General features: G+C 43.9%; 2 protein-coding genes across 2 annotated transcripts; both read left to right on the top strand.

The window, feature by feature from the left end:
- The first annotated feature begins 16538 nt into the window (after positions 1-16538).
- On the top strand, positions 16539-16814 carry LOC119825514 (40S ribosomal protein S29). The gene has a single exon (XM_038346424.1). It carries the CDS (start codon positions 16556-16558, stop codon positions 16724-16726), a length of 171 nt encoding a protein of 56 aa, XP_038202352.1. The 5' UTR covers positions 16539-16555; the 3' UTR covers positions 16727-16814.
- Positions 16815-22422: 5608 nt separating this feature from the next.
- Positions 22423-23463, top strand: Hcar1 (hydroxycarboxylic acid receptor 1). Its single transcript, XM_038346803.1, has one exon. The coding sequence runs from the start codon at positions 22432-22434 to the stop codon at positions 23461-23463; it is 1032 nt and encodes a 343-aa protein (XP_038202731.1). The 5' UTR covers positions 22423-22431.
- Positions 23464-23681: the final 218 nt, after the last annotated feature.

The following is a 23681-nucleotide window of genomic DNA, read 5'->3' as shown; positions in this document are numbered from 1 at the left end:
TGTGTGTGTGTGTGTGTGTGTGTGTGTGTGTGTGTGCCACCTTGTAACCACAGGACCAAGTCTAAGAATAGAGGTTTTTATACTTATGATTATGATTTTATGCTGACCATTATGCTAATGACAGCCTTATGGACTCTCACCTTTCTCTGTCTGGGTTCTTATTTGGACAGACACACCCTCAGAGGCTGGGAGACATCTCAGTAAAGTACTTGCAGGACAAGCCTGAGAGCCCGAGTTTGTCACCCAGAACTAAGCTGGGTCCGTGCACACTGGGAACACCAGGGATGGAGGCAGAAACAGGCAGATTCCTCGGGCTCACAGTCCTGGAGCCCAGCCAACTTGATGATTTCAGGACAATGCCAAACCCCGTCTAAGAAAAAAAAAAAAGGTGGGTGTCAGCTGAGAGCTGAGGGATGGCCCTAAGGTTGTCCTCTACACAGGCACAAAGAAAAACCCTAGCCCCTCATGTGTTCAAACCATCACAGTAGGGTTTTCTCTCACACTAGAATACATACTTGAGTGATACCACCAGGAAACCAGACATTTCCTTTACCACAAGAGGGGAATCTGAGCCGGGTGGTGGTGTATGCCTTTAGTCCTAGCACTCAGGAGACAGAGGCAGGCAGATCTGAGTTCAAGGCCAGCCTGGTCTACAGAGGGAGTTCCAGGACAGCCAGGGCTACACAGAGAAACCCTGACTCAGAAATGAGGTTGGGGAGGAATCTGTGGTCTTACTAAGCATGTCCAAAGTCGGGAGATCAAGGCCCAGTGCAGAACAAGGGGAAGCGATGTTGCAAGTCCAGCCATTAAGCCGAAGCCGGCAGGAAGGGGCAATGTCATCTCTTTCTGAGAAGCGGCCCACTGATGAGACCCAGACCATTTGCTCTGGGCTTTGTAGCTGACATGTGATGCTCTTATCACAGGGTCCAGATTCTCCAGAAATCGTAGGCTTTACTCTCCCCGCTTGGGGCTCTACCAGCATTGAGTCATACATCTCCTTTCCCTGAAGTCTCTCTCAAGATTTTCAGGCTGACCGACTATACTGAAGTGGAAATGTCGTTTGAAATTTTTTTTTTTTTTTTGGTTTTTTGAGACAGGGTTTCTCTGCAGCTTTTAGAGCCTGTCCTGGAACTAGCTCTTGTAGACCAGGCTGGTCTCGAACTCACAGAGATCCGCCTGCCTCTGCCTCCCGAGTGCTGGGATTAAAGGCGTGCGCCACCACCGCCCGGCTGAAAATGTTTTTGTTACATTTCTTTTTTGTTTGTGTCGGGTGGGACAGGTGTGGGTATACATGTCAGGGCACAGGTATGGAGGTCAGAGGTCAATTTTGCAGAAGTCACTTCTCTCCTTCCTGGGTTCCAGGGACCAAGCTCAGGGTATCAGGGTTGGTGGCAGGCTCCTTTTACCTGTGGAGCCATTTGCTGGGCCTGGCTGTATGCTGGTTGCCTTTTGACCTCTCTCCCACCATTCCCCTCTCAATAGGTCCGTTTACTTGAGCAGTTTGTCTGTTTGTTTGTGTTTGTTTTGAGACAGGGTCTCACTCTAGCTCTGGCTGGTCTGGAATTCAATATGTAGACCAGGCTATCCTCAACTCATGGAGACCCATCTTTGAAAACTTTTAAACAGATAAAGAGGGAGGAGAGACAGGTCGCCAAAAAAACATTAGGATGTAAATCCCAAAAGAAGGGTGTAGGACGCTGAGGTGGCAAACACTACAGAGCACATACAACATACAGAGCAATCACAACATACAGAGCACACACAACATACACAACATACATCTCCCCGGCTCCTGATCCCAGAACCCTGTGCCAAGGGAGCAGGATTAGAACACTGGCTGGGAGCAAGGAGTAGGCTCCGCAGAGATTACTGGCAACCAACCTGTTTGGCTCCTCCCAAAATTAGACATCTAATAAGGTCATCTGCCATTCTCGCCGGACGGGACTGACAAGGGACTCAACCAGTTCCGCCACGGGAGGCTCATGCGTATTCAATGCAGATTAATTTAGGAAGATAATACCCTGTTATCAGGAGACGGCAAGCCAGGCCAGGAAACCAGTTCTGCCTAGTCAGCCCAGGTGTCTTTATTGAGATTCCTTCTAAAATTTATAAAAGCCTCCTATAACAATCTTATAAAAATGCCGGGCGGTGGTGGCGCACGCCTTTAATCCCAGCACTCGGGAGGCAGAGGCAGGCGGATCTCTGTGAGTTCGAGACCAGCCTGGCCTACAAGAGCTAGCTCCAGGACAGGCTGGCTCTAAAGCTGCAGAGAAACCCTGTCTCAAAAAAAACCAAAAAAAAAAAAAAAAATCTTATAAAAATGTCACAAGCTACTTGGTTTTTTTTTTGTTTTGTTTTTGTTTTATTTTTTTTTTTAAAAGGTTGAAGGCTGAAGGGTCAGTGAGGTGCTTCAGGAGGTTAAGTCCACCTACAAGTCTAATGACCAGAGTTGAATCCCCAGATCCACAGGCAAGGACCAAAGAGGCCTCCGACCTCCATAGAAACACAGTGGTGTACACGCACGTGCTCATGTGCACACACACACATACACCAATAACCAAATGATTTAAGTGAAGGCTGGTGGTATAGCTGAGGGGCAAAGCACCTGTCATCGCCTTAGGTTTAATCCACAACACGGCAATAAAGAAATAAATAATAAGGTGTTAAATTACTATAATTTCTGCATTTGAGAGTCTGAGGCAAGAGGGCTATCTTGAGTTTGAGCCTTGGCTACATAGACAACAATTTTTAAGATAACGGAGTGGGACTGGAATGAGCACTGGCTGCTCTTGTTGAGGACCTGAAAGAGGTGACCTGGCTTGTTTAGGACTCACAGCCGGACGTGTTGGTACGTGTTGGTACGTGCCTGTACTCTCAGTCCTGAATAGGCTGAGCCAGAGCTTCAAGTTTAAAAGTTCAAGGCCAGCCTGGGCTACACATCAAGACTCTGTCTCAAGAAAAATAAAAACAGAACTCAAAATACAAAACAAAACAACAGAAAGATCTCACAGCCTGTGAGACAATTAACCTTAAACCCATGTGTCAGAGTTCAGAATGTCTTCCCTGCTCCCTGCTCCACCCCCCACCTGGTGATGGGCGAGTCCTTTACCCCTGAGCTCTAAACCTCAGGCCCAGAATTCATATTCTGGTATCTCATATTTTAAGTTGCATATATGAAACATATATTACTTTTAAAAGTCAGATTTATTTGTCTTATATGTGTGTGCACCTTATGCGCGTGTAGGTCAGGATAGAAAATCCTCTGGGGCTAGAATGATGGACGGTTGTGAGCTATGCAGGTGCTGGGAACTGAACCCAGGTCTGCTGCAAAAGCGATAAGCGCTCTTAATCTCTGGCCTTCTCTCCAGTCCCATATACATCATTTTTGAGGCAAGATCTCATGTTTCAGAGACTGACCTCAAACTCGCTACGTAGGCTAGGATGACCTTGAACTACCTGATCATCCTGCCTCTACCTCCCACGTGCTAGAATCACAAACATACACTGTCACATGTGGCTTATGTAGTATTAGAGACTGAACCCAGGGCTTTGTGGGTGCTAGACAACTGTAATACAGCCCTAGACACTAAATCCATATTTTTTAACATGGAGTTGAAATTTATATAAAGTAAAATTGTTCATTTGCAGTGAGTACTGAGCCAAGCATGATGGCCCATGACTGGGAGGCAAAGGCAGAGTTTCATCACAAGTTTGAGGACAGCCTGGTCTATATAGCAAGTTCTAGGCCAACCATGACAAATAGCGAGACCCTGTCTAGAAACAAACGTGCAATTTTTAAAAAAATGAGCATTTGGGTAATCTGGTATTATCCGCCTGGGGTCGAGGTAACAGGATTGCAAATTCAGGGTCTACTTGGGCTATAGAGAGTGAGTTCAAACAGTCTGGACAACTTAAGGAGACCCTGTGTGGTGGTTTGTATGAGAATGGCCCCATAGGCTCATATATTTGAATGTTTAGTCAGGCAGCAGCGAGTGGCACTACTTGAGAAGGATTAGGAGGCATGGCCTTGTTAGGGGAAGTATGTCACTGCCAGAGGGCTTTGAGGTTTCAACCAAGCCAGGCCCAGTGTTGCTCTCTCTTCCTGCTGCCTGCAGGTCAGGATATAGAACTCTCAGCTGCTTTTCCAGCACCATGTCTGCCTGCATACCGCCAAGCCCTCATCATGATAATGATGGACTAAATCTATGAAGCTCTAAGCAAGCCTTACTTAAATGCTTTACTTTGTGAGTTACCGTGGTCATGGTGTCTCTTCACAGCAAGAGAACACTGACTTTTCAAAAGATGCCTCATCTCAAAAGGTAAAGAGATGTAATTCAGAGTTAGAACACTTGCCTGGCAGGCTCAAGGCCCTAGGTAAAACCCTTAGTACAAGGAATAAAGTGAATATTGGCTTTTTGAAAGAAAGTAGTGTGTGTGAGAGAGATAGTATGACTGTGTGTGTGCACGTGTGCACACTTGTGCCCATGCCCATGAAGCAGTACACCAGCCGGGTATAGAGAACAAAGAACAACCCACGGGAGTCAGATCTCCCTTTCTACCATTTGGGTCCCAGGAAGATGAAGCCCATGCCTCCAGGCTTTGCCCTCTGAGCCACCATGGGGAGCATTTCTTCCCTGATTTCTACCATCACTGCACTGCTGAGACTGGAGCCGAGCAAGTTCTCTACGGCTGAGCTAGAACTGCAGGCTTGGCCCATCCTGCTCAATCCCAGCATTTACTCGTAAAGTATTAGTCTGGCAAGACAGTTCAGTGGTAATGCTGCCAAACCTCATAGATGACCCAAGCGCAGCCTTTGGGACCCACGTGGTAGAAGGAGAGAATGGCTCCCTCGCGTTGTCCTCTGACCCCCACAGTGTGTCAAGCGATGATGCACATCTCCTCCACAAAAAATAACAAGTTAAAAATAAAAAATAAGGCCGGGCGGTGGTGGCGCACGCCTTTAATCCCAGCACTCGGGAGGCAGAGGCAGGTGGATTTCTGTGAGTTCGAGACCAGCCTGGTCTACAAGAGCTAGTTCCAGGATAGGCTTCAAAGCTACAGAGAAACCCTGTCTCGAAAAACCAAAAAAAAAAAATAAAAATAAAAATAAAAAATAAGGATTCTTTTCTTTCTTTCTTTCTTTCTTTTCTTTTTTTTTTTTTTTTTGTTTTTGTTTTTCGAGACAGGGTTTCCCTGTAGTTTCTAGAGCCTGTCCTGGAACTAGCTCTTGTAGACCAGGATGGCCTCGAACTCAGAGATCCGCCTGCCTCTGCCTCCCGAGTGCTGGGATTAAAGGCGTGCACCACCACCGTCCAGCCAAGGATTCTTTCTTTAAGAGTAACCAAAGTATCATTATTACCCAAACTAGTAATAATTCCTTGATATTCTCAATTTGTCAATCAATAGTGATACTTCCCTCAAAGTCTTTGACCTTTTTTTAAAGAACAATTTATTTAATTTTATTTTATGGGCATTGGTGTGAGGGTGTTAGATCTCCTGGAACTGGAGTTACAGACAGTTGTGAGCTGCCATGTGGGTGCTGGGCATTGAACCCAGGTCCTCTGGAAGAGCAGTCAGTGCTCTTAACCGCTGAGCCATCTCTCCAGCCCAATGTCTTTGACTTTTAACAACTTGGGACTTTGAATCAGATTTCAATCAATTTGTTTTCTAAATCTCCTTAAAGCCAGGGTTTCTCTCTTTCTGTAAAATTTTTTTACATTTCATATGTTCAAGAAATCCATCAGGCCGGGCGGTGGTGGTGCACTCCTTTAATCCCAGCACTCGGGAGGCAGAGGCAGGCGAATCTCTGTGAGTTCGAGGCCAGCCTGGTCTACAAGAGCTAGTTCCAGGACAGGCTCTAAAAAAAAAGCTACAGAGAAACCCTGTCTCGAAAAACCAAAAAAAAAAAAAAAAAAAAAAAAAGAAAGAAAGAAAAAAAAAAGAAATCCATCAGTTGTAGGGTTTTGGGTTTTTTGGGTTTTGTTTCTGTAGTTTTCAGAGTTTATTTTGAAATGGCAGGGAACTTCCTTCAGGACCTGTGACAGGTCAGGTGACACATGGCCACACTTAGCTCTCCACCTTAGGAGAGCTTTCTCCAGCTTTCCACCCTGGGCCAAAGCCACCTGTGCAAGAAACCAGCAAATAAAAACATGATGAAACGCTTAAACCTTCATTTTGGTCAGTAATTCTTCTTCCCTTCCAGAGAGGTATTTTGAAATACTTTGGTATAAAGGAGCCCTAGGACTCAAATCCTGATGTTGCAAAGCCACTACACTATAATAATCTCTTAAAATATACATCCATGCCCTGATTGTTTTTACATTTTGGTGGGAGTTTTGTCTGAATGTATGTCAGTATATAATGCGTATTCCTGGTTCTGGGTGGAGGCCAGATAAAGGCGTAGGGTCCCCAGGAACTGGAGTTACAGACAGTGATGAGCAGCCATGAGGGTGCTGGGAATTGAACCTGGGTCCTTTGGAAGAACAGCCAGTGCTCTTAACCACTGAGCCATCTCTCCAGCTTCCTGTCCTAATTTCTAAAAACCTGATTTCTGGTGAATATGGCTTTAGCTTTACTTAAGAATTGCCCATAGCCAGGCGGTGGTGGCACACCTTTAATCCCAGCACTCGGGAGGCAGAGGCAGGCAGATCTCTGTGAGTTCGAGGCCAGCCTGGTCTACAAGAGCTATTTCCAGGACAGGCTCTAAAAAAGCTGCAGAGAAACCCTGTCTTGAAAAACAACAACAACAACAAAAAAAAAAAAAAAAAAAGGAAAGAATTGCCCAGCACATGGGGGGTTGAGCCAGCCTTATCTACAAAGAGAAACTCAGTATGTATATGTATGTGTATGTGTATGTGTATATGTATGCAAGAAACATTTGGCTGAACAGATGGCTCAGCAGTTAAGAATATAAACTGCTCTTTGAGAACCCAAGCTGAATTTGATTCCCAGCACACAGATCAGGGGACTCACAAATGTCAGGGAATCCAACACCCCGTTCTAGTTTCCAACAGTATATGCACTCATGTGCGCATGCACACACGCACACACACCACCACCATCACCACCAACAACAATATATACAAGATTTAAAAAGAAATCTTTAAAAATGATAAACAAAGGCTGAGAGAGGGCTCTTCTGTCCCGGTGTGAGGACTGAGGTCAGACCCCCAGCACCCACAGGATATCCAGCACAGCCTCCTCCATCCGGCGAGATGAGACGCGGAGACAAGAGAATTCCAGGAAGCTCTCGGGCCAGCTAACTTGGTGTACAAAGCTCTTGTTTCATGTACAGAAAAGGGAGGATGTTGGCACTCAGGCACACAAATACACACACAGATGAAAACAAAATGTTAAAATAAGATATTTTTGGACTAACTAGGTCTTAACATCCAATGGTGAATATCCTTACAAAAGACACATGGAGACTAGGTCATAGCTCAGTGATGGGGCAATTGCGTAGCTTGTATGAGACCCTAGGTTTAGTCTCCAACACACACACATATACACACACACACACACACACACACATACACACACACACACATACACACACATACACACATACACATACACACACATACACACACACATACACACATACACATACACACACATACACACACACATACACACACATACACACACACATACACACACATACACATACACACACATACACACATACACATACACACACATACACACACACATACACACATACACATACACACACATACACACACACATACACACACATACACACACATACACACACATACACACACACATACACACATACACATACACACACATACACACACACACACACACACACACATACAGAGAGAGAAAGAGAGAGACAGGGATATGGGAGAGAAAGCCAGGGGGCAGAGAGATGGAGCTACAAGCCAAGGAAGTTGGAAGAGGCAAACCCCAGAACCTGTCTTTGAGCCGGTGTAGCTGTGGCTGACACCTCGATTTCAGTCTTCTGGCCTCCAGCGCTGTGAGAGCCTAGCTTCAGTCGCCAAGATGTGACACGTTGTTACACCAGAATCGGGACGCTCAGACAGCACACACTCCACCCATAGCCGGGGAAGAAGATTTAGGGAAGTAGGTTCCTTGAATTCATACATCCCCTTCCACCACCTGTTACCAGGTAACCCCACTGGGAATCACACTTCCTGTCCTTGTCATGAATAAAATGGAAGGCCAACCTATAGAAGCACCAGAGTAGGCGGCACCAAGGACATGAGAGCCCCGAGCTGATGCCAGACCAGCCTGGCAGGTTTCAAGACCTTTCCATGCTTTCTTCCTGCTCCACCATCAGGTCTCCTCTCAGCTAGGGCAACAAGTGGACGGCTGGGTCTGCAATCAGTGGCTCTCAGTCACGGAGGATGTACTGGCTGTGTGTTTTCTCCATCCCATGTGCTGGGCGCCAAGGCTCATTACATTCCTTCAGGGTGTGCACACACGTGTGGACGTGCGATTCCTGAGGGGTGTGCACACATGTGTGGATGTGCGATTCCTGCGGGATGTGCACACATGTGGACGTGCGATTCCTGCGGGGTGTGCACACATGTGGACGTGCGATTCCTGCGGGGTGTGCCACACATGTGGACGTGCAATTCCTGCGGGGTATGCACACGTGTGTGGACGTGCGATTCCTGCGGGGTGTGCACACACGTGTGGACATGCGATTCCTGTGGGGTGTGCACATGCGAGTGTGCATGTGGGTAGTATAAAGGTTCATGAAGAGGCCCAACCTAAAGGCCATTCGCAGCAGACTCTGGCGTTGAGGGAAGTGATACCTACTAGCTTCCTGTACAGGAAGGCTTCTTAGGCTTTTCTTAGCCAGACATGGTGGCACATGCTTTTATTACCAGTACTTGGGAGGCTGAGGTGGGCAGTCTCTGTGAGTTCAAGTCAGGCCAGGGCTGCATAGTGAGACCCTGTCTCAGAAACAAACAAACAAACAAACAAAAACTAGTTCCCTCTTTTCTTCCCCCAGAGATTCTAACAGTTCTCCATCTCCCCAAACTCTTCATGTAACCCAGGGCCCAGAGGCCCAAGGTACCAACCTCATTTTCCTAATGTCCATTAAATTCATACCTAATAAAATGAAAACACGTATCCGCTGTTCTGTGACCCCTTGCCTCATTTTCTCCCTGTTATCTCTGGTGTATCTATCCCATTTAGGAAATATTGTCTTAGATACTGTGGCGCTGGTTTGAACAAGAACAACCTCCATAGTCTAATAAATTAAACGCTTGGTTGCTAGCTGGTTAAACTGTTTGGGAAGGATTAGGAGGGTGGCCTTGCTGGAGATGTGTCACTCTGGGTGAGGCTTTGAGGTTTCAAAAGCGCACACCAGGCCCAGTGACTCTCTGCCTGTCACTTGCAGGTCAGATGTGAGCTCTCAACTGCTTCTCCTTCGCCATGCTCACCTGCCTGCTGCCACCCTCCCTGCCATGATGATCACAGACTCATCCTCAATTAAATGTACTGTAGGTACGCCCTCAATTAAATGATTTCTTCCATAAGTAGCCTTGGTCATGGTGTCTTTTCATAGCAATAGAACTGTAGCTAAGACAACTTCCTACTCAGCCCACTGAAAAGCCTAAATTGGACTTGAATTTACAGCAATCCTCCACCCCAGCCTTCCACGTGCTGGGATTAGAGGCGCGAGCCGCCATGCACAGTGCCTGTTGGCTTTTTATTACTTTAGGTAAACGCATGCACTATTGATTACCTTTAGGTGAGCGCATGCACTATTGATTACCTTTAGATGAGCATGTGCATTATTGATTTCCTTTAGGTGAGCGCACGCACTATTGATTACCTTTAGATGAGCATGTGCACTATTGATTACCTTTAGGTGAGCACATGCACTATTGATTACCTTTAGGTGAGCACGTGCACTATTGATTACCTTTAGGTGAGCACGTGCACTATTGATTACCTTTAGGTGAGCACGTGCACTATTGATTACCTTTAGGTGAGCACGTGCACTATTGATTACCTTTAGGTGAGCACGTGCACTATTGATTACCTTTAGGTGAGCACGTGCACTATTGATTACCTTTAGGTGAGCACGTGCACTATTGATTACCTTTAGGTGAGCACTGCACTATTTCCCCAGCTATATTCTACTCCAGTCGTCTTCTGACTGTTGAAATATCCTGAAGCGCCAAGAAAAATACCTCAGGAATACATTCACTAAACAGTTTTTAAAAAATATTTATTTGCCGGGCAGTGGTGGCACACGCCTTTAATCCCAGCACTTGGGAGGCAGAGGCAGGCAGATCTCTGTGAGTTTGAGGCCAGCCTGGTCTACAGAGCGAGTTCCAGGACAGGCTTGAAAAGCTACACAGAGAAACCCTGTCTCAAAATATATATTTAAAAATGTATTATGTATACAATGTTCTGCCTCCAGAAGAGGGCTCCAGATCTCACTGCAGATGGCTGAAAGGCACCATGTGGTTGCTGGGAACTGAACTCAGGACCTCTGGAAGAGCAGGGTCTTGCTGTGGAGCCCTGGCTGGCCTAGAACTCAGTAAACCTGGCTGGCCTTGAACTCACAGCGATTCTCCGGCTGTGCTTCCTGAACCCTGGGCTTACAGGGGCATGTGACCGAGCCAAGCTCACGCACTAAGCAGTTTTGAAGCTTCTATTTTGCATTAGCACTGGAATTCTTTCCTAACAAAGGAAGCTGAAGACTGGAAGGTGGTTCCGAGATCCAGCTCCAGGGAATGTGACGCCCTCTTCTGGCTTCCGTAGGCACTGCATTTGTGTACACACACCCACAGACACGCATACACATAATTCAAAATGCTAAAAAAGAAAAAGGTTTGACACCGTCTCATTATGTAGCTGAGGCTGACCTGGAATTCCCGGGGATCCACATGTGTCTGCCTCCTGAATACTGAGATTAAAGGAGTGTGCCACAACGCCCTGTTCTAAATATTCATTTTAAAATCTATTTTCAACTGTGTGTGTCTGTGTCTGTGTGTGGGTGTGACTGCAGGTGCCTGAGGAGGCAAGAGGAGTTGGAACCCCCGAAGCTGGAGTTAGACGAGGTCATGAAGCCACCCAAGTGTGTGAGCTGGGAACTGAACCTGGACCCTCTGTGCGAGCAATAAGTACTAACTCCAATACTTTTTTTCTGAACTCTGTTGGCTCCTGCACAAATGTGGCATGTGTACATACACTCAGGCATGTACTCATACTTATAAAATAAATAAAACTTAAGAAAATTTCTCCACAGAGCCAGTACAAGAGTTAATGCCTGTTGTGAAAAACCATACTGCTCTGGATGTCAGGACAGCTTCAAAAGATAAAACAAAGTTCTCAGGAGAGATCAAAAAACCCCAGTAATTCTGGCAAGCTTCTATAAATGATCAAAGACCACAGTTAAAATTACAAATAAATGTCATTGTGATTGAAGGTTTACTAGACGTGGGCATATATGTAACAGTGCTTTCACCAAAATCTTGACATCCAGATTGGCCTCTTCAGGAGGTAAGTATTCAGCTTCTAGGGGTTGGAACCTAATCTCGGGTAAAACAAAGGACAAGATGGGTTAAGTGTATAAAGCCAGAAGGACAGATAGGAAAATTAAAGCCATATGTGGCTAACATAGCAATGAATTTATGAGTACGTGGTTTGTTACAACATTGGAAAGTCCAGATTAACATTCCTCCAATCTCAGAAACAAACCATAACCTAATATATGCTTCTTTCCAAGAGAAATATTAACGGTATTATCAAGAATAGTCACTGGCTGTTCAGGTTATACACAAGCAGGCACAACAGCTGCTGATCTTTGAAGGGTACCAACAGCCCTACCTTCAAAATGGTTAACTTACAAACCTGTCTGGGTGGAACAATGGTCTTTGACATCAGAAAAATTACAGGCATTAAAACAGTTGATGCAGGAGCAGCTAAATGTCCAACACATTGAAGAATTGATCATTCTTTGGAATTCTCCTATATTTGTAATTAAAAAGAAATCTGGGCCGGGCGGTGGTGGCTCACACCTTTAATCCCAGCACTCAGGAGGCAGAGGCAGGCAGATCTCTGAGTTCAAGGCCAGCCTGGTCTACAAGAGCTAGTTCCAGGACAGGCTCTAAAGCTACAGGGAAACCCTGTCTCGAAAAAAACCAAAAAAAAAAAAAATCTGGAAAAAGGAAAATAGTAATAGATCTAATAGTTATTAATGAGATTATCCAGCCAATGGGCTATTTACAGCCTGGAATTCCTTTGGCTTCTTTATTACTTAAAGGATGGTCTATTATAATGATTGATTTTGAAAACTGCTTTCTTACTATATCTTTACAAGAACAGGATAGAGAAAAATATGCCTTTTCAGCCTCTTAAAAGGAATCAGTGGAAAATTCTTCCACAAGGGATGTTAAACAGACCCACCTTGTGTCAATATTTTGCACAATAGCCATTGAAAATAATTCATAAACAGTTTCCTCAATCTATAATTTACCACTCTATGGATGAGATCTTACTAGCTGATTCAAACTCAGATACCTTAGAAAAAAAATATTTGAAGAGGTAAAGAAAATTTTACCTTGTTGTGCCTAAAAAAAATACAAAGAGATTCTATTAATTACCTAGGGTAAAAGATAGGTGTAAAAAATCAAACACAGAAAGGACAAATCAGAAGAGATCAATTATGAACTCTTAATGATGATGTTCAGATTTTCTGAGAGTTATTAACTTACTACAGTCCACAATTTGGTTGGCAACTCAAGAATAAGTAATTTACTTCAAGTCTTACCAGGTGATGTGGTCTAAACAGCCCAAGAAAAGCATCAGCTGATGCTGAAAGAGAAGCGGCTTTGGTAGAAAGGAAATGGCAGGACACACACGTGGAATCGCTTGGGCTCGGAGCTGGGTTGTATCCTAGTCGCACCACCTTCTGTGCATTCTCCTGCAGGAACTCTTAAGCAGAGAAAATGTAATATATAAGAATGGATATTTTCTATCTTATTTTATTTTTTGGTTTTTCAAGACAGGATTTCTCTGTGTAGCTTTGGAGTCTGTCCTGGAACTAGCGCCTGTAGACCAGCCTGGCCTCAAACTCACAGAGCTCTGCCTGCCTCTCCCTCCCAAGCGCTGGGATTAAAGGTGTGCACCACCACTGCCCGTGGATATTTTTTAAAGATACTTATTTATTTATTTATTTATTTATTTATTTATTATGTATACAGTGTTCTGCCTGCATGTATACCTGCACACCAGAAGGGGGCCCCAGCTCTTACTGTAGATGGTTGTGAGCCACCATGTAGTTGCTGGGAATTGAATTCAGGACCTCTGTAAGAGCCAGTGCTCTTAACCTCTTAGCCATCTCTCCAACCCAGAATGAATTTTTTTTGTGTGGTTTTTTGAGACAGGGTTTCTTTGTAGCTTTGGAGTAGAATGAATATTTTCTTTCTTTTTTTTTTTTTTTTTTTTTTTTTTTTTGAGACAGGGTTTCTCTGCAGCTTTTTTAGAGCCTGTCCTGGAACTAGCTCTTGTAGACCAGGCTGGCCTCGAACTCACAGAGATCTGCCTGCCTCTGCCTCCCGAGTGCTGGGATTAAAGGTGTGCGCCACCACCGCCCGGCTAGAATGAATATTTTTAACACACAAACAGAATAAAAATTAAAGACCTATATATGAAAGATTTCCGAATAGATTCTGAAAGGAAAACTGATACTTCACCAACTTACAGGAATAGGACCCAACAGAAACTGCGGTACCTTTTACTAATGCTGAAACTGCCTCATTATGGGCAGAATGAAGATTAGCAAAGAGTTTGCAGTAATTTCTTGGGAGAGATTAGCAACAAATATCCCAAAGCAAGAGACTTCAGTTTATAAAAAGAACTAATTGGCCGGGCGGTGGTGGCGCACGCCTTTAATCCCAGCACTCGGGAGGCAGAGGCAGGCGAATCTCTGTGAGTTCGAGGCCAGCCTGGTCTACAAGAGCTAGTTCCAGGACAGGCTCTAAAAAAAAGCTGCAGAGAAACCCTGTCTCGAAAAAACCAAAAAAAAAAAAAAACCTAATTGGATCATTCCTCACATTGTAGGGAAAACACCAAATCTGGAGCCTCTACATTTTATACCGATGAAAATAAGTCAGGAAAGTATTGTACCATGTTTTTGTTCTTTAATCTTTCGGCTTTTGGGGGGGCCTCCTACCCACCTCCCAAGTAAACCACACATGGAGGCTTATTCTTAGTTAGGACACTGGCCTTAGATTGGCTTATTTCTTATCAGCTTTTCTTAACTTATCCCGACTACCTTTTGCTTCTGGGCTTTTCCCTTTTCTTACTTCTGTATGTCTTACTTTCACTCTTAGTCCCTGGCAGGCTGAGTGGCGGCCCCTGATGTCCTCCTCTCCTGTCCTTTTGTTTCTCACCCCTTCCTCATTTGTCCTTCTATTTATAGCCTTTGCCTCCCAGCCCTGCTTATCCTTGCTCCTACCTCGCTAATGGCCTTTCAGCTCTTCATTAGACCATAGGTGTTTTAGACAGGCATAGTAACACAGCTTCACAGAGTTAAACAAATGCAACACAAACAAAAGTCACACACCCTAAAATAATTTCCCCCAGCAGGAAAGGCAGGGTATAAGTCAGGAAATTTAAGTAAAATACTCAGAGCCCTTCTGATTCTGTCAAAAGTCAGAATTATATGCTATTCTCATGGTATTATTAGATTTTCCTGGACCACTTAATATAGTTGCTGACTCTCAATATGCAGAAAGAATTGTTTTACATATTGAAACCATTGAACATATTCCAGGTGATTGAGAATTAACTTTGTTACTTATTCAATTACAAGAATAAATATATCGATTATTATTATTAATAATATTATATAATTATTATATAATATATGATTGTATATTATATAATAATAGAATAAGTATACCTATATCTAAGATATAGAAATCATCTCTTATATATAACACATTTCCACTCCCATATGGGCCTACCAGGCCCTCTAGCATGAGCTAATAATGAAATTGATCATCTATTGGTAGGAAATGTGCTAGAAGCCTCATAATTTCATAAGAAACATCATATTAACAGCAAAGGTTTGTGATGTGGAATGCATATGTGTTGCTTTTACTAGTTAATGAATAAAAGTGCTTTGGCCTATAGCAGGGCAGATTATAGCCAGGCTGGAGGAGATATATAGAGAGAGTAGGTGGAGTCAAGGAGATGCAATGTAGCTGCCAAAGGAGAAAGACACGCCAGAATCTTACTCATAGTCCACAACCTCATGGCAATACACACATTAATAGAAATGGGTTAATTTAAGATGTAAGAGTTAGTTAATAAGAAGCCTGAGCTAATAAGCCAGTGTTGGAATTAATATAGTTTTGTGTGATTATTCGAGTCTGGGTGGCTGGGAAATGAATCAACAGTCTCCATTTACAGGATTGAAGGAAGATTTTTCTATCATTTGGCAACAAACCAAGGAAATGTCCTACTTGTTCTTAGTATAAACAAACTCCATTATGTGCAGGAAGTAACCCAAAGAGTATTCAAATAAACAAAATTGACAAATGGATATGTTTCACTTTGCAGAGTTTGGAAAATTAAAGTATGTGCACCATACCATTGATACTGATTCAGGATTTCAATGGGAAACTGCTTGAGTTCTGAAAAGCTAATTCTGTAATTACACATTTATTAGAAGTTACGGTCATCATGGGGATACCTGTACAAGTTAGGACTGACAGTGCTTCGATATATGTCTAGTAAAGTGAGGCGTTTTCTGCATATTACAGCATAAAGCATATTACTGATATACCATACACTTCTACAGGACAAGCAGTTATAGAAAGATATAACCACACTTTAAAAAGATATGTGTAATAAACATAAAGGGGTAATAAAGACCCCCAGAGATAGATTACACAATGCTTTATTAACTTTAAATTTTTAAATGTTAATGAGAAAGGAATGAGAGCTATAGAGAGACATTATATAGTAGGAAAATCTGCTAATCTAAATCAGCCTGTATACTTTAAAGATGCATTGGCTCAGGCTCCAAAGCCACAGAGAAACTCTGTCTCGAAAAACCAAAAAAAAAAAAAAAAAAAAAAAAAAAAAAAAAAAAAAAAAAAAAAGATGCATTGGCTACAGAATGGAAACCAGAATATGTGCTACATTGGGAAAGAGGTTTTGCTTTTGCTTCCACAGGAGAAGAAAAGTTATCAATATCATCAAAATTGATAAAGATTAGATTTGAATAGGAGAGATCTCTTGATTAGGAGAGGTGATAGTTCACCAGTGTGACCATTCAATCTAAATTAACTTATAAGACTAACAAAGACCTTTCATTTGATCATATATAACCTGCCAAAAAGGGAAAGTCCCCAGAGTTAGGTTTAGGGCAGGGATTTGTTTTTGTCTTTCCAGGAGAATAGAAGCATCCAACTAAGTAATCTGAAGACCACTGGACAATTTGAGACATTGGAAGTGGAAGAACAAATCATCCATAGAAAATGTCCCAAGAGCCTTTTGGCTCGTCGGCCGTCAGTGAGGCAACATGGGTCACCAGCAGCTCTACTGGAGTCACCCGCGGAAGTTCGGCCAGGGATCCCGCTCCTGCCGAGTCTGCTCAAACCGCCACGGTCTGATCCGCAAATACGGGCTGAACATGTGCCGCCAGTGTTTCCGGCAGTACGCGAAGGACATCGGCTTCATTAAGTTGGACTAAGCGACCTTGAATGGATTCTTCAAGACTCAACCCAGTGGAAAAGATCAATGCCAGTCTTTGTACATAAGAATAAAAAAAAGTGAAGATCTTCAAAAAAAAAAAAAAAAAAGAAAATGTCCCAAGAAAAAGAGTAAATTAATCTAATGGTATAGCATATTTCCAACAGGATATAATTACAAAAATCTTCCAGAATGTTTGTTTCCACTGTTCTCTACAGACATATAAGGCAAATGACCTTTTGGGGGGGGTCCCAATTCAATTAAAAATTAAAGCTGGCTTTGGAATTGGAGCATGCATGGCTCTCTCCTTCTCTAAACTAAGGCATGCTTATTAAAGGAAAATCCAACATCTCTGTCTCATGTCAGAAGAACCATCTAGTATGGAACAGAAGAAAAACCAAAATTAAGGGATTTTTTACTGCCACTAATCTTATAATCCTTTGGCTTTATTTTGATTCTTTAAAATTTTTATTAAGGCATAAATATTACCTCAAAATTTATAAGATTAGCTGGGCGGTGGTGACGCACGCCTTTAATCCCAGCACTCGGGAGGCAGAGGCAGGCGGATCTCTGAGTTCGAGGCCATCCTGGTCTACAAGAGCTAGTTCCAGGACAGGCTCTAGAAACTACAGGGAAACCCTGTCTCGAAAAACCAAAAAAATATATATAAGATTAATACATATAGTATATATGTGTGTGTTTGTACTTTTTGTTGTGACATTAATGGTTATGTAGAGTACTAACTAATTCTAGAAATAGGTTTCATCTAGCTTCCTGTACATGATTTTGGGCTTAAGTCTGAATCAGGTAACTAGGGACTAAACTTGTATACCCCAGATGTATTTAATAGATTTTGGCCCTTTAACCTCCCCAAGATCTGAGCATATGACATTGAAAATGTTTGTTTTTTGCAGTGAACTGTGACCATTCCAAACAATGTCCTGTGAAGTCTCCAAAAGTATGATGATTCCGCCTGGATTGTGGCAAAGCCATTAAGCCAACAAACACTGCCGAAAGATCAGCTTTGGACTACAAACTGTTCAGAACAAGATTAAGATGGTTAGCTGAGATGGCCCAGCCTCACAGACTCTCCAGTCAGGACTACAATAAGCCCTGCACTTTCCCATCGCACTGAGACTGGACAACAGCTATTTATGTCTTCAGTGGGCAGGTTGGGAGTGATTCTAAACAATGCCCATCTGCTGTGTCACCTCTTTGATCACCCATTAACAGTTTTTAGAAAGCATTGTGAGTATCCAGGTGGTAGTGGTGCACGCCTTTAGTCCCATCACTCGGGAGGCAAAGACAGGTGAGTTTGAGGCCAGCCTGGTCTACAAGGGCTAGTTCCAGGACAGGCTCCAAAGCTACAGAGAAACCCTGTCTTTTCTTGAAAAAGGAAAGGAAAAAGAAAAAGAAAAAAAAGAAAACATTATGAGTTTTTCCTTTCAATAATTTCTTTTAATCTTCTCCAAAAGCAAGTTCATCAATTTTTCCCTCAAGACTGGACCATTATCTCAATTTTCTCAGGGCCCCATAAAGATAATATTACCCCCAGACAACAGGAAGTAATTTTAAGAACATGATACCCATATTCCCAGATGTGGGACAGGTGGGTTTTGGTAATTCAGTGGATTATAAATGTTTATCATTGTTCAGGGGGTTTAGTTGCAAGTTGTTATTGGTCACAGCAAGGGAGGAAACTGAGCAAAGGAGATTAGATTCAGGGATTTTGTTCTGAAAAGCAAAAGGGGGATATAGGAAAGATAGGTAAAAGGGTAGATTACTGAATCTACTTTTAAACTAAAAAAACAACTACTAGTCTTATATATTTTACATTGATATAGATTTTTGTATATTGATACAAATTTAAGATTATTTTTGTTTTAACTTGTATATATGTATGTATATGTTTCTACTCTTGTTTAAGGTACTGGACCTATGTAGCTAATTTTAAAATGTAAAGTTCTAATCCTTAAAGGTTATTATTACAAGCTGTTTATGATAATTAAGAAATGTAGTTCAGTAGTTAGTCATGTATAATAATTAATTTGCAGCCATGTTAGGTATATTTTCGAGGTCAGACAGAGATATAGTTTAGATAAACAGGAGGTCTTCAAACACTTCAGAGACCTAAAGAATATTGCATTTAAGATGTTTTAATAACATATGTTTTTCATGACAGTTGGATATGTCTGCTCCTGGCATCACTGATTTACTTTAAAAATGAATGATGGGCATCAAAGAATCTTTGTATGGAGTTTTCTTTCATTGTGGCAAAGTTAGCCACTAAGCAACTGCCTCAACTGCTGACAGTGTGCTGTCTAAACTAGCCGAGCAGGACACAAAAGAAAGTGACTGCTGAACTTTGCCAAGACAAGGTAGGACAGTCCTTCAAATTCCTGCTTCACAGCAAAGTGTGCCAGATATTCCAGGCCTGTAGGTCAAAGATGGATGCTCCAACATCGCAGAGGAAGCATAGTGACTGCCCAAGCAGACAAATGTCTCTGTTGTTTCTATAGTTTTAGAATTTGTCTGCTCTGTACTTCCTGTTTACTCAGGTAATAGTATATCCTTCTCGGGTCTCTGATAGTTAGACCAGATAGTCGAGTTAGTGTTTCTTGTTACCAAATTCAGAAAACTCACAAAAGGGTGTAAAGTATATGAGGATGAGAGGCATCAAAGCTTAAATTGTTTATCTAAGAAAATGTTTTGAGGTCTAAAAAGATACTTTTAGGTTAGTAATACAAGTCATGATAGAAAGTGAATTAGATATAAAACTTTGGATTCACCAAGATAGGATAGAAAATGGAGTACTTTCTCTGAATTGGCTAAATGCAAATGGACTGAACATTGTGAAAGTAATCTTACTGTTCTTATTCTACATAGTTTTACCATGTTGGAGTTAAAACCTTCCCTTTTTATTTAGACAAAGGGGGAATGTGGGATATTTTGTTTGCACTCTGACACTCCTGTGACTGACAATAAAGTTTATTTTGAATCAGAGGGCAGAGCTTGCTACTAAATTAGCTATTGAGGTTTTGGAGGACTGAAGACATAGAGAGAGACAGGAAGTAGGAGGGTGGGGCTTAGAAAGATTCTTGGCACTTTTGGAGCAAGGAAAATGAGCGAGAAGTGGTCACTGGTCACTTCTCTACTGCCTCTCTGATCATTCAGGTTCTTACTCCGATATCTGACTCTCGAGTTTTATTGATAAAGAATAACTAAATAAACGGTTCAAAAACCGAAACAATCCACATAAAGAAGCAAATAGATAAAATACAAAAAGATAGAAACGTGATTTCTAAAGACAATTCAAAGCCGTTAAAACCTGTGGGACAGCCAGGTATGGTGACTCATGTTTGCAATACCAGTACTCAGGAGGCTGGGGCTAGCCTGAGCTAGAGGATATCTAGCCTGGGGATGTCCCTTGGGATGGATTACTTACTAGCATGAGCAAGGTGTTGGGTTTGAGTCCCCAACACAATATAATGGACAGTGGATCAAACTAAACAGATTTTTTTTAACCATGTGTGCCCCATACTCTGGCATTTTCAGAGGTTAGATGGAGTTAGGTGAAAAAAGAAAAAGATTCTAACAGCTGAGACAGAAAAACAGAGGGGAAAGAGGCGGTGAAGAGAAAAGGGGAAGAAAAAGGCATGGGGTGCCCCCTTCTCTGCAGCTCAACCGGAGCACTGCACTAGACTACATAAAGCCCTGAGTCCATCCACAGGGCAGAACGATGTTAATTTTTCCATGGTAGTTGAATTTCAAAGACAGAAGAGAGGAAGGGAAACCATGTAAGACATGGTCTCTACAGCCACATGGAAGGTAACAGTGTACAGTGATGGGGGACAAAGGGAGATGTCATGGAAGGTCACACTGTTGGCTGTGATGGAGCTGCAGTGGGGGAATCCATGGAAGGTCACTGTGTCTGTGATGAGGGCAGTGGGGGGATCCATGATGCTGATTTGGAGTTGGAGAAATGTAAGCACCTGGCAAGGTGACACTCAAGGGTGAAGAGTTCAAGGGAAGCTGGGGTATACAGAGAGATCCTGATTTGACAGTCAGGATGGAGGGAGGGCAGGAAAGAGGGAGAGAGGGGGGACAAGCCAGGGAAAGAGGGAGTGGGGGAAAGTGGGACGAAAAAGAGGTGGTAGAGATAAGGGGATTCCCACAGGTTAGTGACCCCACCCTTTAATCTTAGCATTTGGGGGGTAGAGGACGAGAAATTCAAGGTCATCTTCAGCTAAGGAGCAAAGTTCAAAACCAACCAGGGCCCCTTGAGATTGGTTCTTAAAAAGAAAAAGAGAACGAGCAGTGGCCTGGACGTGGCTTAGCGGTTGAGCGCTCCTCCTGCCTTCCAGAGGACCCAGTTCATCACGACCACCAGAAGCCCAGCTGAGGACCCAACATCCTCGTCTGGCCTCCATGGGCACTTACACAGAAGTAAAATAATCAAATAAATCTTTATTTAAAAGTGTGTGGTGTTCCAGGCCTACACCACCACATCCAGCTCAAGTCTGGCTTTAATCAGCAAGCAGAAGAATGAACCTGGGAAGTTCTTTCAGTGCACCCCCTCCCCTCCCTTCCTAAATGGGAAAAGGCACAGGGCAGATGGACACTCTCTCAAGCCAAAGGACAGGACATTTTAGCAAAAACTCCAGCTTTTTAAAGCAGTCTTGTTCTGCCCATAATTATGTTAGAAATTAACTCTTTACGGAGCCACTTGCTTCCTCACACACCCTCACTAGTACACTTCACCCTGGGGTTTGCTTCTTCTGAGCCACTGTTGGGGAGCAGAGTCAAAGTTTTGCAAAAGTAACTAACTAGGTTCTGCTTCCCAGCAGAACAAGGTTCAGTGACCCGGCTTCTCTGGAAGAGGCTGCCTCATGGAGACAGGAGGGGAAGGTGGGACCTTCATATACCCACCCCTTTTAGAAGGAACTGGCAATAGAAATAGAGCCCAGAGTTTAGCACATGTCATCTCTGAGCCACACCCTCACACCACACAGATTTTCCTGATACCTGACAAATGTCATGTTTAGAAGCTCGTTTCTCTGTAGACCCTCCCTAGTGTTGAAGGTTGTAATTCTGGGTGTGGGCACAGGAAGTAGCCCTGAGAGGCTACAAAACACAGTCTCCCCTCTCTGGCACTGCATGGGAGTGTCCCAGGGGATTGGGGAGGACGGGGCAGTCAGGCAAAGGTTAGGGAGGAAAGGAACTAGGCAGAGACCCAGAATGACTGCAGGAAATGTTTAGATTTCTCCACCAGGAGGGAGGGCAAACAAACTTTTTCCCCCCAAGCCTTCTGGGCAGCTCTGAGCACTCTGCGGCACAGACTGTGAGGAAGAAGCAGAAAAGAAAAAGCCTCTCAGGGCTGGATCCAGCAATTCCGGGTCAGCACACATCCCATCGGACCCCAGAGCTGTATCCCAGAAATGTTCGTGTGTGGAAAACTGCTTGCACTTCAGAGCCTGGCCCAGCCACAAGCTTCAACCCTGCCGGGGACATGGAACTTGTGATCCAGGCTGAGGAAGAGAAAGGGCCTGCTCCCAGGCTTTCGTTTCCTGGCTGAAGTTTCTCTTGTGGGTGCAGTGTCTGCATCCCAGGGTGATGAGGTTAAGGGCTCAGTGGCGGTGGAAGCGGTAGTATTCCGATAGCCCTTGTTCCGGTCACCCGAGGACATTCATCCTCTCTCCGACTGCCATGGACAACGGGTCGTGCTGTCTCATCGAGGGAGACCCCATCTCCAAGGTGATGCCACCGCTACTCATCCTGGCCTTCGTGCTTGGCGTCCTGGGCAACGGGATAGCGCTGTGTGGTTTCTGCTTTCACACGAAGACCTGGAAACCGAGTACTATTTACCTTTTCAACTTGGCCGTGGCTGATTTTCTCCTCATGATCTCCCTACCCTTGCGGACAGACTACTACCTCAGACGGAGGCACTGGGCCTTTGGGGATATTCCCTGTCGCCTGGTGCTCTTCATGCTGGGCATGAATAGGGCGGGGAGCATTGTCTTCCTCACCGTGGTGGCTGCCGACAGGTACTTCAAAGTGGTCCACCCCCACCACACGGTGAATGCCATATCCAACCGGACAGCAGCTGCCGCCGCCTGTGTGCTCTGGACCTTGGTCATCCTGGGGACTATGTACCTTCTCATGGAGAGTCACCTGTGTGTGCAGGAGACAGGGTCGTCTTGTGAGAGCTTCATCATGGAGTCAGCCAACGGGTGGCATGATCTCATGTTCCAGCTGGAGTTCTTCCTGCCTCTAGCCATCATTGTGTTTTGTTCCTTCAAAGTTGTCTGGAGCCTCAGACAGAGGCAGCAGCTGGCCAGACAGACTCGGATGAAGAGGGCCACCCGCTTCATCATGGTGGTGGCTGCTGTGTTCATCACGTGTTACCTGCCCAGCGTGTTGGCCAGGCTCTATTTCCTCTGGACAGTGCCCTCCAGTGCCTGTGACCCCTCTGTCCACACAGCCCTCCACGTCACCCTCAGTCTCACCTACCTCAACAGCACGCTGGACCCTCTCATCTATTATTTCTCAAGCCCCTCGTTCCCCAAGTTCTATACCAGTCTCAAAATCTGCAGTTTGAGAGCCAAACGCCCAGGACACTTGAAGACACGGAGGTCAGAAGAGATGCCAATTTCCACCCTCTGTCGTAAGAGCTCCGTCGATGGGGCAAATAGCTCCCAAAGGCCGTCAGAGGGGCAGTGGGATCTCCAAGTGTGTTGAATGGCATTAAGGCAAACAGCCCAAACACAAGGCAGAGGGATGGGCAACTGTGAGTTAAATGGGTGGGGACTTAAAAAATGCCACCACTGTTTCTCAGCTGTATCTTTCTCTCACTCAGGTGGAAATGAAATCCACATCATTCTACCTTTTCTAGAAGGGTCCAGTTGCTTGAAGTGAGTTAGTTGTGTTTAAATATTCTGATTGCTATGGTAAGAGGA

The sequence above is a fragment of the Arvicola amphibius genome, chromosome 10 (genome assembly GCF_903992535.2).
Source record: "Arvicola amphibius chromosome 10, mArvAmp1.2, whole genome shotgun sequence".
NCBI lineage: Eukaryota > Metazoa > Chordata > Mammalia > Rodentia > Cricetidae > Arvicola > Arvicola amphibius.
This window is presented reverse-complemented; position numbering and strand designations above follow the sequence as displayed.